Source organism: Lissotriton helveticus, chromosome 11 (genome assembly GCF_964261635.1).
Source record: "Lissotriton helveticus chromosome 11, aLisHel1.1, whole genome shotgun sequence".
Classification (NCBI taxonomy): Eukaryota; Metazoa; Chordata; class Amphibia; order Caudata; family Salamandridae; genus Lissotriton; species Lissotriton helveticus.
The window spans coordinates 1,078,043,088-1,078,062,095 of NC_136072.1; the positions used below are offsets into that span (position 1 = coordinate 1,078,043,088).

At 51.9% G+C, this 19,008-nt stretch overlaps 1 protein-coding gene across 4 annotated transcripts in view; it reads right to left on the bottom strand.

Annotated features, from left to right (window-relative positions):
- CIT (citron rho-interacting serine/threonine kinase) overlaps window positions 1-19,008 on the bottom strand; it is a 1,315,032-nt gene that overhangs the window by 199,261 nt on the left and 1,096,763 nt on the right. For all 4 annotated transcript variants that reach the window (XM_078667654.1, XM_078667653.1, XM_078667652.1 and 1 more), the window contains one exon: window positions 4,758-4,850. In XM_078667654.1, coding sequence (XP_078523780.1) covers window positions 4,758-4,850 — 93 coding nt within the window. The remainder of the gene's footprint in view (window positions 1-4,757; window positions 4,851-19,008) is intronic.

Genomic DNA, 19,008 nt, shown 5'->3' on the forward strand with positions numbered 1-19,008 from the left:
GTAAAAGTTTGCAACACGACGTACATTTGTTGAGAAAAAATATATAAAAAACTGCCTAAGTGGACCAGGTCATTGTTGTTTGAGTTGAGGGCGACCTGTGTCCTGTTCTTCCCTCTGTGCTCCTTATTGTGTTTATCAGGGTAGTCTTAACCTGCCCTCTTATAAGTCCCCCCCCCCTCTTCATTTTCAGGGCACAGGGACTAAGATGATGTGTCCTTTAACAGCTGTCGTGGCATTTCACTTCATGTTACAGCCAGCCAATCAGAGCGTGAGCTCCTGCCCGCGCAAGTCAGCCAACAGGAGAAAAGCCTTCTTGACTAATCAGATATCTAAACACTTTGAACCTCAATTTCTCAAAAGCTACAGAACAGTTTTAAACTAAACCACAAAAAGGATGCTTTCTGGGTAAAGGGCTAGCTTTCTGCCAACTTTGGTGTTATTCATCCGTTTTAGTTGTAGAGATGTCAAAAAATGCCTATGGAAAAAGCATGGGGAAATCGCATTTTGGGTCCCCCTCTTTTTCACGTCCCATGCTTGACGGATCATCCTGAAAACTAACTGAAGATTCCTCACCCTGTGAACAAACAATAACTCCCTGCTAGTGGGTTTGTGGAATGGCTCACACCCAGAAATTCTTCAAGGCTGCACAGGTAAAGTGCCCTTCCAGCTGGACTTTGGTTTCCAGGCAGGAGTGCTTTGTTAATGGTTGTGCTTACGCCCACGTCGCAGGGTGGTATAAGCCAAAACAGGCAGTCCACATGCCAGCATGGTGATAGCAGCAGCTTTGTCCTTGGCACGTTGGCCCTCTTGGGGGCTGTTTTGTAGTCCATCCAAAGCAAATCTTAATACAAAGCTCAGTGCATCTGGATATGGTCTATTTCTGTACTGCCTTTCCTTTCTTTATTCCATAGAACCCAAAGAAGAGTTGATCGTTCACTCGATGTTAACCAGTGCGCTCAATGTAAAAGGTCAGCTCTCTCTTAGGGTGTAAGCGAGGGAGTCTTTTCCTACTCATTTGACGGATGAGGAGGGGCATGAACGCCAACAGGGTAATAGATTGCCTGATATGGAAGGGCATGCCAACTTTTGGAAGGAACGCTGCCTTAGTCTGTAGCAGGAAATAGTCCGGGAAGTAGGTGGTGTACATAGCTGAGCAGAGAGCTTCTTCAGCTCACGCAACATACTGATGTGACTGCTCTGAGGAACAGTTCCGTCCGTGTTTTTAGTCTCAGAGGGCAACTGTGCATCGGTTCAAATGGGGTAAACATTAGAAGTGTGAAATAAATTCAATCCTATAGTGCCATAACAAAAGGTTTTGGTGTTAACATGTGAGTCAGCCCTTTTAAGAAGTGCTCATTTAAACAGATGATCAGGTAAGAACAGAAAGGTCAATAACCTTTAACCATATAAAATATAACCTTTAACTGTCAGAAGAGCAAGCCTTGCTGGTTCAACAAAAGTGGGAAAAGAAGGACATCAGACAACTTGGCCTGCTGGGGCTGGATATGCCTGAAAGAACCCCACACAACAAATGTCTCCCAGTGTCCCTCATAGATGGCTTTGATGAACGGAGCCCTGCCTACTAGAATGACATTCACTACTTTGGTGGGAGGACAAAATCAATATTCCAAGCATGGAGGAGTAAGCTGTGCAGGTTCAGGTGCTGGACCTTGCCCAAAAGTTGCGACAGAAAGTCTCCTGAAGTGACAGCTGGATTAGAGGGCAGATGTTCATAGACAGACGTTGTGGGTACCAGACTCCCCTGGCCCAACATGGAGCCACAAGGAAGAGTTAGGCATGGTTGTTCTTGATTTTCACAAAACTGGGCAGGAGAGAGAGAGGCAGGAAAGCGTATGGAAGTCCCAGAGGACCAGTCCAAATAAAAACACCACACAAAGAGAATTGACATTTGGAAAACCAATGGCAAAAGCTTCTTGGGAGTTACAAAAGTATCAAGACTGGGTGCTCCCTGTTGATGGAAAATTCACTGTGCCACCCCAGAATGTAAATTCCATTTGTAATGGGCTAGCTCAAGCCAGCTGAATTTGTCCACTGTGGTGTTTAAAGATCCTGCCAGGTGTTCTATGACCAGGGAGATACCCTGATGAATCAACCAGCTCCAGAGGTGTACAGCCTCTTGACAGAGGATTGACTCCACCTCCGCTATAGCACTACATGGCAGTGGTGTTGTCCGTAAGAACCTGTACCCATTTCCCCTTGATGTATGGGAGGAAAGATGCTAAAGCCAACTGAATCACCCACAACTCCAAAAAGTTGATATGGTGGCAGGTTTATGCTGGAGACCATAGTCCTCGGTGCTCCAGCTCTTCTAGATGTCCTTCTCAACCTAGCAGGAGGAGGTACGAAACTTCCGGCACAACCGTTAGTCCTGGGTGGGGTAGGGAGGTGGGTCTGTCAAAGGTCAAATTGTGGTCCAGGAACCACCAATGCAGATATTTTGCAGTCTAATCTGACACCTGGATGAAATCCAAGGGGTTTCCTTGGTTCCAAGCTCGCTAAGAGTTCAGATCCTACTGCAGAGCATGCATGTGCCTACTGGCATGGTCTACTAGCAGGATGCTCTCACCAAGACCCAAGCCAAGGATAGCATAGCAGGCATTTTTTGCTTGCTCGCGGCCCTCAACGTCAAGTTGGCGAGCGAGCAAAATAACATACCGCTGAGACTTTTTCCGCATTCGTGATAAGCCACATCAAGTTGCTGATCGCGAGCGTGGAAAATAAACCTCCCGGCGAGATTCTCATCCTGGGGTGGTCAGGTTTCTCATTGCGACCGCTCACAATGAGAAACTACCAGTCCGTGTTGAGAAAGCTGCCGCTCGAGTACAAATCTACTCGAGCGGCAGAAAACGACTGCTTGCACTGTGCACGATGCGGTTTGCAATGATTGCACAGTGCGGACAAGCATTCGGCACTGTGTAATCAGGGCGAACAGCATTTTGCCCAGTGCACTACGCGTAGCCACGTGTAGCTTGCGAAGTGCACTTCGCGCAGTTATGCGTAGCGCTACTACGCGATCTACGCCCAGGGTTAGTTAAAACATCAGGATTATAGGCTGAGTGTCCAAGACTCATAGAGGTGGTGAAAAGGCTTGAAACAACACCACAGAGAGAATGCAACGAATGATAGGAAGCCTCTACGAGTGAGGCGGTTGTGACTTCAGCACATTGATAGAGAATACCAGTAATGTAAAGAGATTAGTCGTCATCTGGATGTAGTCTATAACCATTTAAGGCAAGCCCCATTTTACTAACCAGTCACTGAGGTATGGAAAGACTGGTATTCGCAACCACTGGAAGTGGGCAGTGTCCATCACTTTCGTGAACACCCGAGGGGCGCCGGTAAGGCCAAAGGGGAGCAGTGAGAACTGAAAGTGCTTGTGGCCTACTTGGAACTGTAGGTATTTTCTGTGGGAATGCATGATGGTAGATGTAGAAATAGTCACCCTGAAGGTCAATGTGACTACGCCATCTCCTGGATTCAGGGCAGACAGAACCAGTGTGAACATCTTGAACTTGTCCATAAAGGAATCACAAATTAATGAGTATTACTTTTTTTTTTAGTTGGTCTGCTTTTGCTAGTCCTGTTCATTATTATACCTCCTCTTCCTGCTAGAAAACATCAAATTCAAGTTTGATAAGGAAAGTAGTGGGTAAAGCAAAGACATGGGAGTTACATCTTCCTTTTACGATCTGCAGGACTTGCTAATCTAAGGTTTACCCCCTACTTTCCTCTCTCAAAGCACTTTATCGCCCCAGGTCTAGAAATTAGTGTAAAAAGATAAGGATGATGAAGCAGATTCAAAGTTTGATTTAAGAAAGATAGATCTGCAGAACAGTGATTACTAGTCCTATGTTGGACGTGCTATGAAACTGCTAAGATGATGGTTTAGTACACCGAGTGAGATCAATGTGTACATTCATGGGAAGTCAATGAAGACTTTGGACTGACATAGTCCAGAAGACTACCATGTTCTCAAGACTCATCTGTAAGTCATCCGCCCTCTACTTATCCCCCCACCCCTAAAAATACCACTTGGTCAATCAAATGTCACATACGTGAGCTTAGACCAAACACCCAGTGAAATATTACAAAGTCAAGCAAAACCTTTAAACCCATGAGTTGGCTTCTAAAACTCTAGTATCCAATCCTGAGGAAATAATAGTGTTTGCTGCCACCAGCGAAACTTGGGCGGTTCCAGCGGTGACAATCTCACCTTTTGGAAGAGAAAAAAATCATACTTTGTGGCACCTCCCTAATTGTCCCTTTGTGACACCTTTGGGCTACCATTACTGAAACCTTCTCAGTTTCTTACAGGGACCATGAACAGGCTTATTTGATCTTTTTTCCCCAGCACCACCGCAACCTGAGGCAATCACACATAAAGGGAAGGTTACCTGGAACCACACAATGTTATCCAACAAATTAAGTGCCTGTAAAATGCCCAGAAAATGTTTCCGCTGATGTCCAACAGGAGTTTTCTTTTGGCCTTTCTTCACCAGCCACTATATGGCACCATATGCATTGTGCTTTTATAATATACAATAGGAATGACAAATATTTCACTTGAGAACAAGTGTACATAGTACGGTAATAAGGAGTCAACATTTGGGTCTTCAGAGCTTATACGCTGACAAATGCCATAAAATGAAAGATACTCATCTAACAATACATTTACACAACAGTAATACCATATTTGATGTCAAACTGTTTATTTTGTACAGGTTCCACAGCCTCACCTTTCTGATACAGAACTTGCTCAAGCTCTCGTTGTACCGTAGAATGACTACCTTGCTTGGCAAAGCTGCACAAATGCAGAGACCATTTTCAATCTACAAGAAAGAGCAAAATAAACTTGGCAGGTAGAAAAACATACTAAACAATAGGTAGCATGTTTATTATACATTGTACACTTTTTATACGTTTGCTAGTGAGATGTTTGGGAGAAAAGACAAGTGATGACAGTCAGGTGTGTTGATGCATTTCATTTGGGGAATCTGTCCAATGCAATTAGGTAAACATTTCTGCCCATAACCACATGCATACTCGGCTTATGGTCAGCTTTATTGTTCTAAATTTAAATGATGTGACATTGTAAGGAAACAGGATTTTTGCGGGTTTCGCTCCCAAATAATGCATCTTGACCAACAGGAACTGGCGTAATGATGTTAAAAGGCCCTGAGCCGTGCTAATTAGAAGTCATTGCATGTGCTTTGACCCTTAAAAAGGTACATGGTTGAATGGCTTATACCCAATTGGCATAGTCTAACTTACTTGTAAGTCCCTAGTATATGGTAAAAGGGGTACCCATGGCCTGTAAATTATAATGTCCCCTCAAGGAATGCAGCAGTGATTATGCTTCGCTCAATGGAAGGAGGGAAAACACTTTTCCCATTCTGCCACTGCAGACCAGGAGAGGAGTTTAAAAGAGCTATCCTACTTTGCCATTTAAGGTAATGGCAAAGCCCATTCCCTCATTTTTAATACATACAAGTAACCTCCAAGGTAGACCTGTTGAACCAGAAAGCAAGCTACTTTGTGTTAAAAGGTGGCACATGCTTTAACACGTTCCAACAGTAAAACCCCATAATTGTCGTTTTTACTGTGGAAAAAGCTAGAATCCCCATTGGCAAGTACAGGGTACAGGCTGACATGTCAGCCGTGCTTACTTCTTAATGTGACTACGGAAGTTCTGTAAACTGTCAGAAGCAGTAATGTAAGGAGTCAAAAGAAACAATGTATTAAATCCAATCTAATAGTTAAATCGAATTTAAAGTCACTGGTCGGCAAGGTGCAACTTTAGAAGTTGCCACTTTGGTTGCTTGGGAGTCTGTCCCCAAGACAGCTTTCTGTCCTTCCGGGGAGACGTGCAAATGACTGAGGAAAGGAGACAACAGAAACCTGCATGGGAGAGAGGTGTTACCTTTCTCTCGCATAAAAGACGAGCGTCAAAGGAGAAGCCACCTTTGAAGGGCAAATGGCCAACACTTGGGAGAGGGGCTGCTCTATTGTTTAGGTAGACAGGCTGTCAACTATGGACAAGGAAGAGGAAACCAGTTGCTAAACTGGATTTCCAAGGCTGTGTAGCCCCCTTGGTAGCTACACTGCTGGGATGGGCTACATAGAGGTTCTGCCATGTTGGAAATGGGCAGAATGGAGCATTCTGGGATAGCCAGATAGCACACATCACAGGAAGTGGCCATCAGGAGGGAGAGAACCTGGGAGCCCATTGGGTACCAACTGCATTCTACCCTGAGGGCAATTTCTGAGCATAAAAAGGGGCACCCCTGGCATCCAGAACTAAGATCTCAAATGGACTGAACGATGGACTGAAGAAGGACTGCACTGCTGCACCATGTACCCAGCAAAGAGAGGCTGCACAGACAGGTACTGCACCTGATAGCTAGCAGAGAAGAAGGCTCCTGCTAGTGGAGGAGATGTTTCCAGAGCCCAGATGAAGAAAGAGACTCCAAGGGTCAGTTAGCTGATGATCTGCTCGCAGCAGAGCTAAAGAAGCCTGCTGGGGCGAGCTGGTAACTGTAAACATCTAGCTGCAATTCATCACTGCTGTGCAGCACCAAAGAGCATGAATCGACGCTCCAAGTTGCATCCAAGTCTACTGGATCCAGGAGAGTCATCAGAGTGCAGCCTGGTCACCCAGACGGCGAGGTACCGCCCATGGAAGGATTTGCTTGTAAACGCGTTATCGGGCCAAGTGGCAACTGGATTTCTGCCAGGCTCAAGAATACTTCGAGTGGCGTCGACCCCTGTGGCCTGAACAGCCTTATCAAGCCTGTGGACCAAGGAGTAGCCACAGGAACACCCCCGTTGATTGCATCGCATCCAGAGCACTCTTGAGCATCTTCAGCATCCTGTGTCCCTAGGAGTCTATGTCAAGGAGACAGAAGTACCTGGGACTAACTGAAGACTGCTTCTGCTTTTCAGGTGACTGCGCGTGAAGACCTTGCTGGTCCCCCTGACTGGCTCCCCAACGGAGTTGGTCACCCAAAGTAACTAAGTAACAGCAATATAACTAGTCAAAAGTTTTTCCTCAAAACGTTTGTGTCAAACTCATTGAATTTGCCAATGCTTGTTCGCAGTTAAGTAAAAAGTGCAGATGTACTGTACCTTGTAAAATTTCCATCTCTGAAACCCTCAAGTGTATCTTTTTCATTCTGGGGTCCAAAAATACATAAAAGTAAAATATATTCATAAAAAGGAGTGTCCGATTTCTTGAACGCCTCATGGAACGGCTCAGGTATCAGCAACTATTGTTTCGAGACTTGACTATGGCAACACGCTTTAAGTCGGGCTACCCCAGAAACTTACTAACAAGCTGCAGGTAGTGTTGAATGATGCAGCCAGGCTAATCTTTAGGCGGCCCAGAAGAACTCACTCCACTTCCTTGCTGTGCAAGTTGCACTGGCTGCCTATTAAGCAAAGAGCGAAGTTTAAGGGGTTGTGTAATACTCACAAAGCTCTACACGGACACGCCCTAGGGTACATAAAAGAACGTCTACTCCAATAAGTGCCAGGGCGCGTGCTGCGCTCAGCGGAAGCCGGTCGGCTGACCTGCCCACGATTTAACATCACATCCAAAGGAGGTCGGGATTTCTCGGTCCTTCTGCAACAACTTTGGAATCAGTTGCCTGTTAATCTCCGTAAAGAACCCAGACTTCTCCTCTTCCGGAAACAACTAAAAACTATCCTCTTTAGGGAAGTATTAAATACGGCTTAAAGTCCTTTTAGTACCTGGAGACATTCCCGCCTCTGACGGTGTTTCTCCTCTTTCCAAAGCGCTAAGAGACCTGTCGGTGTACATGCGCTATACAAGAGCAAATTAACATAACATAAGAACAGACATGGGGCCTTCTACAAGACAGGGCCTGAAGCGATGCGGAGTGGACTGGAGTCAAGCGACCCAGGGACTGCTCCCACATAGCCCTGGGGTTCATGGTGTGACAGTCATCACAGGCTTTGGAGTCATTGCCTAGCACCAGAGGCAAACCAGATGGGGCTCTGTCATAGTCACCTGTCTGTGACAGGAACCACAAAGTTTATATTCCACAGGTTTTTTTGAGTGTCATCCCAGGCACACTGGGAAATAAATACCTAAAAAATGTTGACGCAATGTTGAAAAATTTGCCCAAAAAAAGTAGACGGAGGTAGCTCTCTCTAGATCTGCACTGTTGACGTGGAGAGAAAAGAAGTTATGTCAGCTCGCTGGGGTGGCATCTATATCAGCACCATGCATGGCACTATCAGCGCAAACAGGCCAAACAGAATTACGCCACCTACTGGTGTGCAGAGGTACTGCTCAAGAATGTTTGGATTCAGTCACCTGGGGAATAGTCAGAGATTTCTAGCCCCTTTTTTCCTTATCTCAATCAGATATTACAAGAAATATGATAAAAGGCCAATAGTGCAGTAAGTGGGCATTCCTGCATGCTGCCCTTGTCTTCATAGTAAGAGCCATGCCGGCGGTGTAGACATATGTTTCAGAGCACATAATCTCCACAGTCCCGTTGCTTATTCCACTGGCACAAAAGGTGAAGCACGGTCAGTGGTAACAATGAGGAAAAACTCAAAATTCAGCGAGAGAAAAAGATCCACTAAACTAAATCAAAATAAAGGGAAATAAGTCAACAACAAAAATCTTCCACTGAAACACCAACATAATACTTTACCAATGACTAGGATAAGCACAATGTCTGCATGTTTATTGACAATATTCATTGACAATGGTTTATACACCGTCAAATCTACTCTTAATGAAGCATTTGGATAGGGAAGAACCAGCATTTGCTGCAAACAGTAGAGTCTTCCAAGAAAGAAGGTGGTTATGGGCATGTTGAACCATATGTTGATTCAATTGTGAGAAGTTGGCCTGATGCACAAGTTACTACTTGTGTAACGATATATCTGTAAGAGACATTAGTTAGTGATAGATTCCTTACCTTAGAATATCCCCAGGCGTCAGACTGGATCCGGAAATGTTTGCGTAGCAGTACCCTTGCGCGTCGGTAGGCGTCGGCTGCGGCTCCGCGTCCGTCGTCGTGGGCGCCGTGATGACGTCGGAGTACTTCGCCGCCTCCGCGTGCTGACGTCAGTTCTTAGACACAGCTTTTCCGCGCCAGAAACGCAGAGCCATGTTAAAAACCCACATTGGTGCCATTGAAACTAGGGCCCTGAAGGGTATGACCTTAACCCTAGATATCGGTTCGCAGAACGGGGAGGATGGGTGGGTCGGTAAGGAATCTATCACTAACCAATGTCTCTTACAGATATATCGTTACACAAGTGGTAACTTGTGCATCTGAAAGAGACATGTTAGTAATAGATTCCTTACCTTAGAATAGATAACCCAGCAATACCAACCCCGGTGGTGGGTCTGCGAACCAATAATCGCACCAGATAGTCCTGGAGGACGGAACGGCCAAAGAAGCCATCCCTCCGGACTTGACCGTCCAGGGAATAGTGTCTTGTAAACGTGTGCAGCGAGGCCCACGTAGCTGCCTGGCAAATGTCCTGCAAGGGCCCTCCCCGGCCAGGGCAGTTGTAGTCGCCGTGGCCCGAGTGGAATGAGCCCTCAATCCAACAGGGGGCTCCTTTTTAGCCAAGGAGTAACATGCCTGGATACACAAGATGATCCACCGAGAGATGGTCCGCTTGTGCACCGCCTTTCCCTTCTTAGCGCCCACGTAACCACAAAGAGTTGGTCATCCACCCGGAACTGGCGTGTGCGATCCAGATAGTAAGAGAGCGCACGTTTAGGGTCCAGACGGTGGGGCCTCTCTTCCTCTTTCGACGGAGGCGGAAAGAAGGTGGGCAAGGAAATGGACTGCCCGATGTGGAAGGCCGTGACAACCTTGGGCAGGAAAGAGGGTCTTGTCCGCAGCACAACCTTGTCCGGATGGACAGAGAGGAAAGGAGGCGTGGAAGAAAGAGCCTGGAGCTTACTCACTCTCCTGGCAGAGGTGATGGCAACCAGGAAAGCAGTCTTCAAAGTAAGAAGACGGAGAGGACAGTTATGGAGCGGCTCAAAGGGAGCACACATTAGGTAAGTAAGTACAAGGTTCAAGTCCCACTGGGGCATCACGAAAGGTACAGGGGGAAACATGTGCGTGATGCCTTTCAGAAAACGAGTTACAATAGGGGACTTGAACAAAGAAGGTTGATCAGGCAGCCTTAGAAAGGCTGAAAGGGCAGAAAGGTAGCCCTTGATAGTGCCCAGAGCAGAGCCCTGCTGGGCAAGAGAAAGAAGGAAGAGAAGAACCTCAGAAAGAGGGGCAGAAAGTAGATCCCCAGCCTCTGCTGTGCATCATGCCACACACTTATTCCACCCGCAGGCGTATACCGATTTTGTGGAGGGACGCCTGGCTGCCAGAATGACATTACAGACTTCAGGAGGCAAGTCAAATGCCCTCAACTGTCGCCGCTCAATCTCCAAGCATGGAGGTGAAGACTGGACAGGTTCGGGTGGAGGACCGTCCCCTGCTGCTGCGACAGAAGGTCCTCCTGAAGAGGCAGATGAACAGGGGGATCGACGGACATACTGAGTAGCTCAGGATACCAGTACCTTCGTGCCCAGTCCGGAGCCACAAGGATGACTTGGGCACGGTCGCGCTTGATCTTCTTCAGCACTCTGGGCAGAAGTGGTATAGGCGGAAAGGCGTACAACAGACCGCAACTCCATTCGCGACGAAAAGCGTCTCCGAGCGAGTGCCGCCTTGGAAATTCCAACGCGCAGACCTGATGGCATTGCGCGTTCTCTTCGGTGGCGAATAGATCTAACCAAGGCTCTCCCCACTGCTGAAAGAGGACTTGCGCCACGCCCGAGTTCAGACGCCATTCGTGATCCATCATGCACCGACGGCTGAGCTCGTCCGCCCTGGCGTTCAGAGAACCTGCCAGGTAATGAACCACCAGGGTCACGCCCTGATGTTCCAGCCACTGCCAGAGGCGCAGAGCCTCCTGGTAAAGGGTCCACGACCCCACCCCGCCCTGTTTGTTGCAGTACCACATGGCGGTGGTGTTGTCCGTGAACACCTGCACTACACTCCCCCGGACAGAGGGGAGGAATGCCTTCAGTGCTTGACGAATCGCCCGCATCTCCAAAAGGTTGATATGGAGCCGGGACTCCGCCGGAGACCAGAGGCCTCTGATCTCCGCCTCTTCCATGTGGCCTCCCCAGCCCTGGAGGGACGCGTCCGTCACAACTACGTGCTCCGGTTGGGGAAGGGAGAGGGATCTGCCGCTGACCCAATCGCGGTCCGTGAGCCACCACTGCAGCTGTCTCGCAGTGCCCTCCGAGATCAGGACATGGTCGGAGAGGTTGCCCTGATGCTGGGCCCACTGAAACTTCAGGTCCTACTGCAGAGCCCGCATCCGCCACCGGTCGTGATGCACCAGAAGGATGCAGGAGGCCATCAGCCCCAGAGTCAACCTGACCGAGATCCGGGATAACGGCTGAAAGAGTGGAATTAGAGCCTGAATATCCCGAACCCGCTGTTCGGGTGGATAAACCCGAAACTGCGCCGAGTCGAGAACCGCTCCGATGAAGAGGAGCTTCTGAGAGGGGCACAGGTGTGACTTCGGCACATTGATGGAGAACCCCAGCAGGTGCAGGAGGTCTGCCGTCGTCTGGAGGTGGCTGACGACTGTCTGGGGCGAGCCCGCCTTCAACAACCAGTCCTCGAGGTAGGGGAATACTGAAACCTCTAATCTGCGCAGATGAGCTGCGACCACCGCCATCACCTTTGTGAACACCCGTGGGGCGCTGGTAAGGCCGAAGGGGAGCACGGTAAACTGAAAGTGCTCGTGGCCAACCGTGAACAGCGGGTAGCGCCGGTGGGCCGGCAGGACGGTGATGTGGAAATAAGTGTCCTGCAAGTCCAACGCTACCATCCAGTCTCCTGGGTCCAGGGCAGCTAAAACCTGAGCCAGTGTCAGCATTTTGAACTTCTCCTTCCGGAGGAAGCCGTTGACGTTCCGTAAGTCCAAGATAGTAGTGGGAGTAGCAACCACACCCTACTTCTGGCCCAGGAACGCGCTCGATGGACCCCTTGGCCAAGAGGGACGTAACTTCCTCCTGCAGAAGTCGCAAATGATCCCCCGACACGCGGTGGTATGGCTGGAGGGGTCGCCTCGAAGGGGAGGGAGTAGACCCTTCGGACCATTTGCAGCACCCACCTGTCCGATGTGACAGTGCGCCAGTGGAGGAGGTGATGGCGAACCCTGCCACCCACTGGCGTCACATGGGCCTGAAAGCGCGGACTAGGAGGGTTTTGAGGCGGATGCTGTGAGGGAGGGTATGGACTGGCCTCGCCGTTGTCCCCGACCGCCTCCACGGCTGTTCCCACGGCCGCCACCGCGTTGGATGTTTGTCTGCGGCGCGTGGCTGGCAGCATGTGTGGGGGCGCTCCTTCCTTCGCAACGAAAGGCACCCGTTTGCTGGCGCGGGGCCGAGAGGCCCAAGGACCTGGCCGTAGCCCTGGAGTCCTTAAAGCGCTCAAGCGCATTTTCTGCCTTGTCGCCAAAATGTCCATGAGTGTATTGTGGACATCGGCCGAGAAGTTGGCGGATCTCAACCAGGCATGGCGACGAATCGCCACCGTCGTTGCCATCGCTCTGCCCAGTGAGTCGGTGGTATCCAGCCCACACCGGATAGAATACCGTGCCGCATCTCGGCCCTCCACAAGGGCTTGGCCGAGTTTAGCTCGTACCTCCAACGGGCATTCTGGCAGCACGTCCGCGACCGTATCCCACAGAGAGTGGGTGTAGCGGCCCAAGAGGCAGGCGGTGTTGGAAGACTGCAGTCCCAGACTTAGGGAGGGGAATACCCTTTTGCCGTACTGCTCATACCTCTTGGATTCCCTGTCAGTCGGAGCCGACGGGAATGCGGTCTGGGAATCGGAGGCCTGGATAACCAGGCTCTCAGGGGTGGGGTGGGTGGACAGGAAACAAGGGTCGCCCGGGGCCGGGCGGTGGCGTCTGGCCACGTTCCTATCTACAGGCGAACCTGTAGCGGGCCTGGACCAAGTGCCCAAAAGAACGTCGGTTAAGGCCTCATTAAACGGCAACAGAGGCTCAGCCGAGCTTGACTGCGGTTTAAGGACCTCAGTGAGGAGGTTAGTCCTCACGGCCGCGACTGGGAGCTTAAGGCCCAAGGCCTTGGCCGCCCGCGTCAACACCACACTGTAGGTTGCCCCCTCCTCCGTAGCCACGGTCGGAGGTGAGACAAAACCAGTGTCTAGCGAGGTGTCCAGACCACTGGCATCCCCAAGTCCACCTGTCCAGTCCTCCTGGGACTGACACTCACGTGTCAGAGGGTCCTCAGACCCCTCCCAATTCTCCTCATCACCCATCTCCTGATACTCAGGGGCGTCAAATTATGGGGCCGGTTCATTGAAGTAAAACTCTTCAAACGGCGTTGAAAGCGGCGCAGTTCCGACGCCGGGACTGGATCGAGGGAGGCATCGGGGACGGCGCCGCCCGAAGACGGCGCTGGAGGAGACACCTGATGGACCGGCGCCGGTGAGGTCGTCAGGTCAACCGGCGACGATCCGGACCCAGAGGCGGATCCAGCAGGGCCCTGCGGCGCCGGTGGCGTCGGGGCCGAAGCACCCGCCGGCGTCGGGGCCGAAGCCCCCGACCCGCTAGGGCCCCCAGACGGGTCCGTTGGGCCCGAAGGTGCTGCGGAACCCGTCGGAGGAGTGAGGGACCTCATGGCCATGAGGAAACGTTCGATCTCCTCCAGCGTCGCGTTTGGCCCAGGGACTGGAGGGTGTGGGGCCGGACGCGACGCCCGCGACTCCGGCAGAGCCGCGTGGGCGGTTTCACCCGAACCCCCGGCCGCGTCACGCGAGCGTCGGGGGGAGTCGGAATAGCGATGACGTCTCTTCGACTTCTTGTGCTTACCTGACGACTTCGACCCTGAGGAGTGATGTCGACTCCCAGAGCTATGATGGCTCCTCTCCCGCGACATGTCCCTCGACCTCTGTCCAGACCGGGATCGTTCACGGCGCGGGGTCGACTGCCGGAGCTCGAGTCGCTTGCGGGACTGCTCCCACCTAGCTTTCGAAGTCAGGGCCCGGCAGTCGGAGCAGGTCTTGTCATCGTGGTCGACGCCGAGACAGTGAAGCCACCGGCGGTGGAGGTCGGTGACCGACATCAGTCGGACGCAATCCTCACAGGGCTTAAAACCTGGCATCCCTACCGGCACCGTTCGGAGTCGAAGACTCAAAAATGATCAAAAAGGATCGTAAAAAGTTTAGTCAAAAAATGACTAAGGTACCACTTTTTCCGGATCTGCGCTTGCTGGCGCGGAAAAAAGTAGAACTGACATCAGCACGCGGGGGCGGCGTCTAAGTACTCCGAGGACGTCATCACGGCGCCCACGATGCCGACGACGGACAAGGAGCCACAGACGACGCCTACCGATGCGCAGGGGTACTGCTACGCAAAAATTTCCGGATCCAGTCTGACACCTGGGGATATTCTTAAGGTAAGGAATCTATCACTAACGTGTCTCTTTCAGATATGTGATGTCCACTATTCTAGTAGGCACCCTGTATCAGTCCAAACAACCCTTATGGTGATGGTTGTAAAGTCAACCTTATAAACCAGCTATCCTAGTGGTAGCATGGACAAAGCAGTCTTAGGCTAAAACTTCAGAGAGCATTTGAAGCCAGCTGTTTTACCATATGTAACCCCTTGAATACCAAATGAAAGGACACCACACAGGTTATATATAAAATATATATGTATTTATTATAAACACAACCCCTCTGAACTCTTTATGAGGTCAGAGGCTAAAGCACATAACAAGAAGCACAAGTTACTACTTGTGTAACGATATATCTGTAAGAGACATTAGTTAGTATTAGATTCCTTACCTTAGAATATCCCCAGGCGTCAGACTGGATCCGGAAATTTTTGCGTAGCAGTACCCTTGCGCGTCGGTAGGCGTCGTCTGCGGCTCCGCGTCCGTCGTCGGCGTCGTGGGCGCCGTGATGACGTCGTCGGAGTACTTAGACGCCGCCTCCGCGTGCTGACGTCAGTTCTTAGACACAGCTTTTCCACGCCAGAAACGCAGAGCCATGTTAAAAACCAACACTGGTGCCATTGAAACTAGGGCCCTGAAGGGGACAACCCTAACCCTAGATATTGGTTCGCAGAACGGGGAGGACGGGTGGGTCGGTAAGGAATCTAATACTAACTAATGTCTCTTACAGATATATCGTTACACAAGTAGTAACTCGTGCATCTGAAAGAGACACGTTAGTATTAGATTCCTTACCGTAGAATAGATACCCCAGCAATACCAACCCCGGTGGTGGGTCTGCGAACCAATACTTACACCAGAAAGTCCTGGAGGACGGAACGGCCAAAGAAGCCATCCCTCCGGACTTGGCTGTCCAGGCAGTAGTGTCTTGCAAACGTGTGCAGCGATGCCCACGTAGCTGCCTGACAGATGTCTTGTAAGGGCACACCCCTGCCCAGGGCAGTGGTAGTCGCCGTGGCTCGGGTAGAATGAGCCCGCAATCCAGCAGGGGGCTCCTTCCTAGCCAAAGAGTAGCATGCCTGGATACACAAGATGATCCACCGGGAGATGGTCCTCTTGTGCACCGCTTTCCCCTTCTTAGCGCCCACGTAACCAACAAAGAGTTGGTCATCCACCGGGAACTGGCGTGTGCGATCCAGATAAAACGAGAGCGCACGTTTTGGGTCCAGACGATGGAGCCGCTCTTCCTCTTTAGAGGGATGCGGAGGCGGAAAGAAGGTAGGCAAGGTGATAGACTGCCCAATGTGGAAGGCCGTGACAACCTTGGGCAGGAAAGATGGTTTGGTACGAAGCACCACTTTGTCCGGATGGACAGAAAGGAAAGGTGGAGTACAAGAAAGAGCCTGGAGCTCACTCACTCTCCTGGCAGAGGTGATGGCAACCAGGAAAGCAGTCTTCAGAGTCAGAAGGCGAAGAGGGCAATTGTGAAGTGGCTCAAAGGGAGCGCACATCAGAAAAGTTAGAACCAGGTTCAAGTCCCACTGAGGCATCACAAACGGAACAGGGGGAAATGTGTGAGTGATGCCTTTAAGAAATCTGTTCACAATAGGGGACTTGAACAAAGAAGGCTGATCAGGTAGCCTGAGAAAGGCTGAAAGGGCAGAAAGGTAGCCCTTGATAGTGCCCAGAGCAGAGCCCTGCTGGGCAAGAGAAAGAAGAAAGAGAAGAACCTCTGAAAGAGGGGCAGCAAGAGGATCCACAGCCTTTGCTGTGCACCATGCCACAAATCTGTTCCACCTGCAGGCGTATACCGACTTTGTGGAGGGACGCCTGGCTGCCAGAATGACGTTACAGACTTCAGGAGGCAAGTCAAATGGCCTCAACTGTCGCCGCTCAATCTCCAAGCATGGAGGTGGAGACTGGACAGGTTCGGGTGGAGGACCGTCCCCTGCTGCTGCGACAGAAGGTCCTCCTGAAGAGGCAGACGAACCGGGGGATCGACTGACATACTGAGTAGCTCGGGATACCAGTACCTTCGAGCCCAGTCCGGAGCCACAAGGATGACTTGGGCCCGGTCGCGCCTGATCTTCTTCAGCACTCTGGGCAGAAGTGGTATAGGCGGAAAGGCGTACAACAGACCGCAACTCCACTCGCGACGAAAAGCGTCTCCGAACGAGTGCCGCGTTGGAAATTCCAACGCGCAGAACTGATGACATTGCGCGTTCTCTTCGGTGGCGAATAGATCTAACCAAGGCTCTCCCCATTGCTGAAAGAGGCCTTGCGCCACTTCCGAGTTCAGACGCCATTCGTGATCCATCATGCACCGACGGCTGAGCTCGTCCACCCTGGCGTTCAGAGAACCTGCCAGGTGTTGATCCACCAGGGTCAAGCCCTGGCGTTCCAGCCATTGCCAAAGGCGAAGAGCCTCTCGACAAAGGATCCACGACCCCACACCGCCTTGTTTGTTGCAGTACCACATGGCGGTGGTGTTGTCCGTGAACACCTGCACTACACTCCCCCGGACAGAGGGGAGGAATGCCTTCAGTGCCAGACGAATCGCCCTGAGCTCCAACAGGTTGATGTGGAGCCGGGACTCCGCCGGAGACCAGAGGCCTCTGATCTCCGCCTCTCCCATGTGGCCTCCCCAGCCCTGGAGGGACGTGTCCGTCACAACTACGTGCTCCGGTTGGGGTAGGGAGAGGGATCTGCCGCTGACCCAATAGCGGTCCTTAAGCCACCACTGCAGCTGTCTCGCAGTGCCCTCCGAGATCAGGACATGGTCGGATAGGTTGCCCTGATGCTGGGCCCACTGAAACTTCAGGTCCCACTGCAGAGCCCGCATCCGCCACCTGGCGTGATGCACCAGCAGGATGCAGGAGGCCATCAGCCCCAGAAGCCGCAGCGTCAACCTGACCGAAACCCGGGATAACGGCTGAAAGATGGGAATCAGAGCCTGAATATCCCCGACCCGCTGCTCGGGTGGATAAACCCGAAACTGCGCCGAGTCTAGAACCGCTCCGATGAAGAGGAGCTTCTGAGAGGGGCACTGGTGTGACTTTGGCACATTGATCGAGAACCCCAGCTGATGCAGGAGGTCTGCCGCAGTCTAGAGGTGGCTGACGACTGTCAGGGGCGAGCCCGCCTTCAACAGCAAGTCGTCGAGGTAGGGGAAGACTGAAATCCCCAACCTGCGCAGATGAGCTGCGACCACCGCCATCACCTTTGTGAACACCCGTGGGGCGCTGGTAAGGCCGAAGGGGAGCACGGTAAACTGAAAGTGCTCGTGGCCAACCGTGAACCGCAGGTAGCGCCGGTGGGCCGGAAGGACGGGGATGTGGAAATAAGCATCCTGCAAGTCCAACGCCACCATCCAGTCTCCTGGATCCAGGGCAGCTAAGACCTGAGCCAGTGTCAGCATCTTGAACTTCTCCTTCCGGAGGAAGCCGTTGACGTTCCGTAGGTCCAAGATAGGGCGCAGGCCCCCTTTGCCCTTCTTGGGTACCAGAAAGTAGTGGGAGTAGCAACCACACCCTACTTCTGGCCCAGGAACGCGCTCGATGGCCCCTTTGGCCAAGAGGGCCGTAACTTCCTCCTGCAGAAGTCGCAAGTGATCCCCCGATACACGGTGGATCTGCGGTGGCATGGTTGGAGGAGTCGCCTCGAAGGGGAGGGAGTAGCCCCTTCGGACGATCTGCAGCACCCACCTGTCCGACGTGACAGTGCGCCAGTGGAGGTGGTGATGGCGAACCCTGCCCCCCACTGGCGTCACATGGGCCTGAAAGCACGGACTAGGAGGGTTTTGAGGCGGATGCTGCGGGGGAAGGTGTGGACTGACCTCGCCGCTGCCCACGACCGCCCGGACGGCGGTTCCCACGGCCGCCACCGCGTTGGGTATTGCCCTGCGGCGCGTGGCTGGCGGCATGTGCGGGCGCACCCCTTCCGTGGCCACGAAAGGAGTGATAGGCAGCCGGTTGCTGGCGTTGGCCCGAGAGGCCTAAGGACTTGGCCGTAGCCCTGGAGTCCTTAAAACGCTCAAGCGCATGGTCTGCCTTGTCGCCTAAGAGGCAACGGCCATCGAACGGCATGTCCATGAGCGTGCTCTGGACATCTGCCGAGAAGTTGGCGGACCTCAGCCAGGCGTGGCGTCTGACCGCCACCGTCATTGCCATCGCTCTACCCAGCGAGTCAGTGGTATCCAGCCCACACCGGATGGAATACTTGGCTGCATCCCGGCCCTCAACAAGGGCTTGGCCGAGTTTGGCCAGTACCTCCAACGGACACTCTGGCAGCACTTCCGCGACCTTATCCCACACAGAGTGGGTGTAACGTCCCAAGAGGCAGGCGGTGTTGGAAGACCGCAGGCCCAAACTAATGGATGAGAAGATCTTCTTCCCATACTGGTCATACCTCTTGGATTCCCGATCCGGCGGGGCCGACGGGAATGCGGTTTGGGAATTGGAGGCCTGGATAACCAGGCTCTCGGG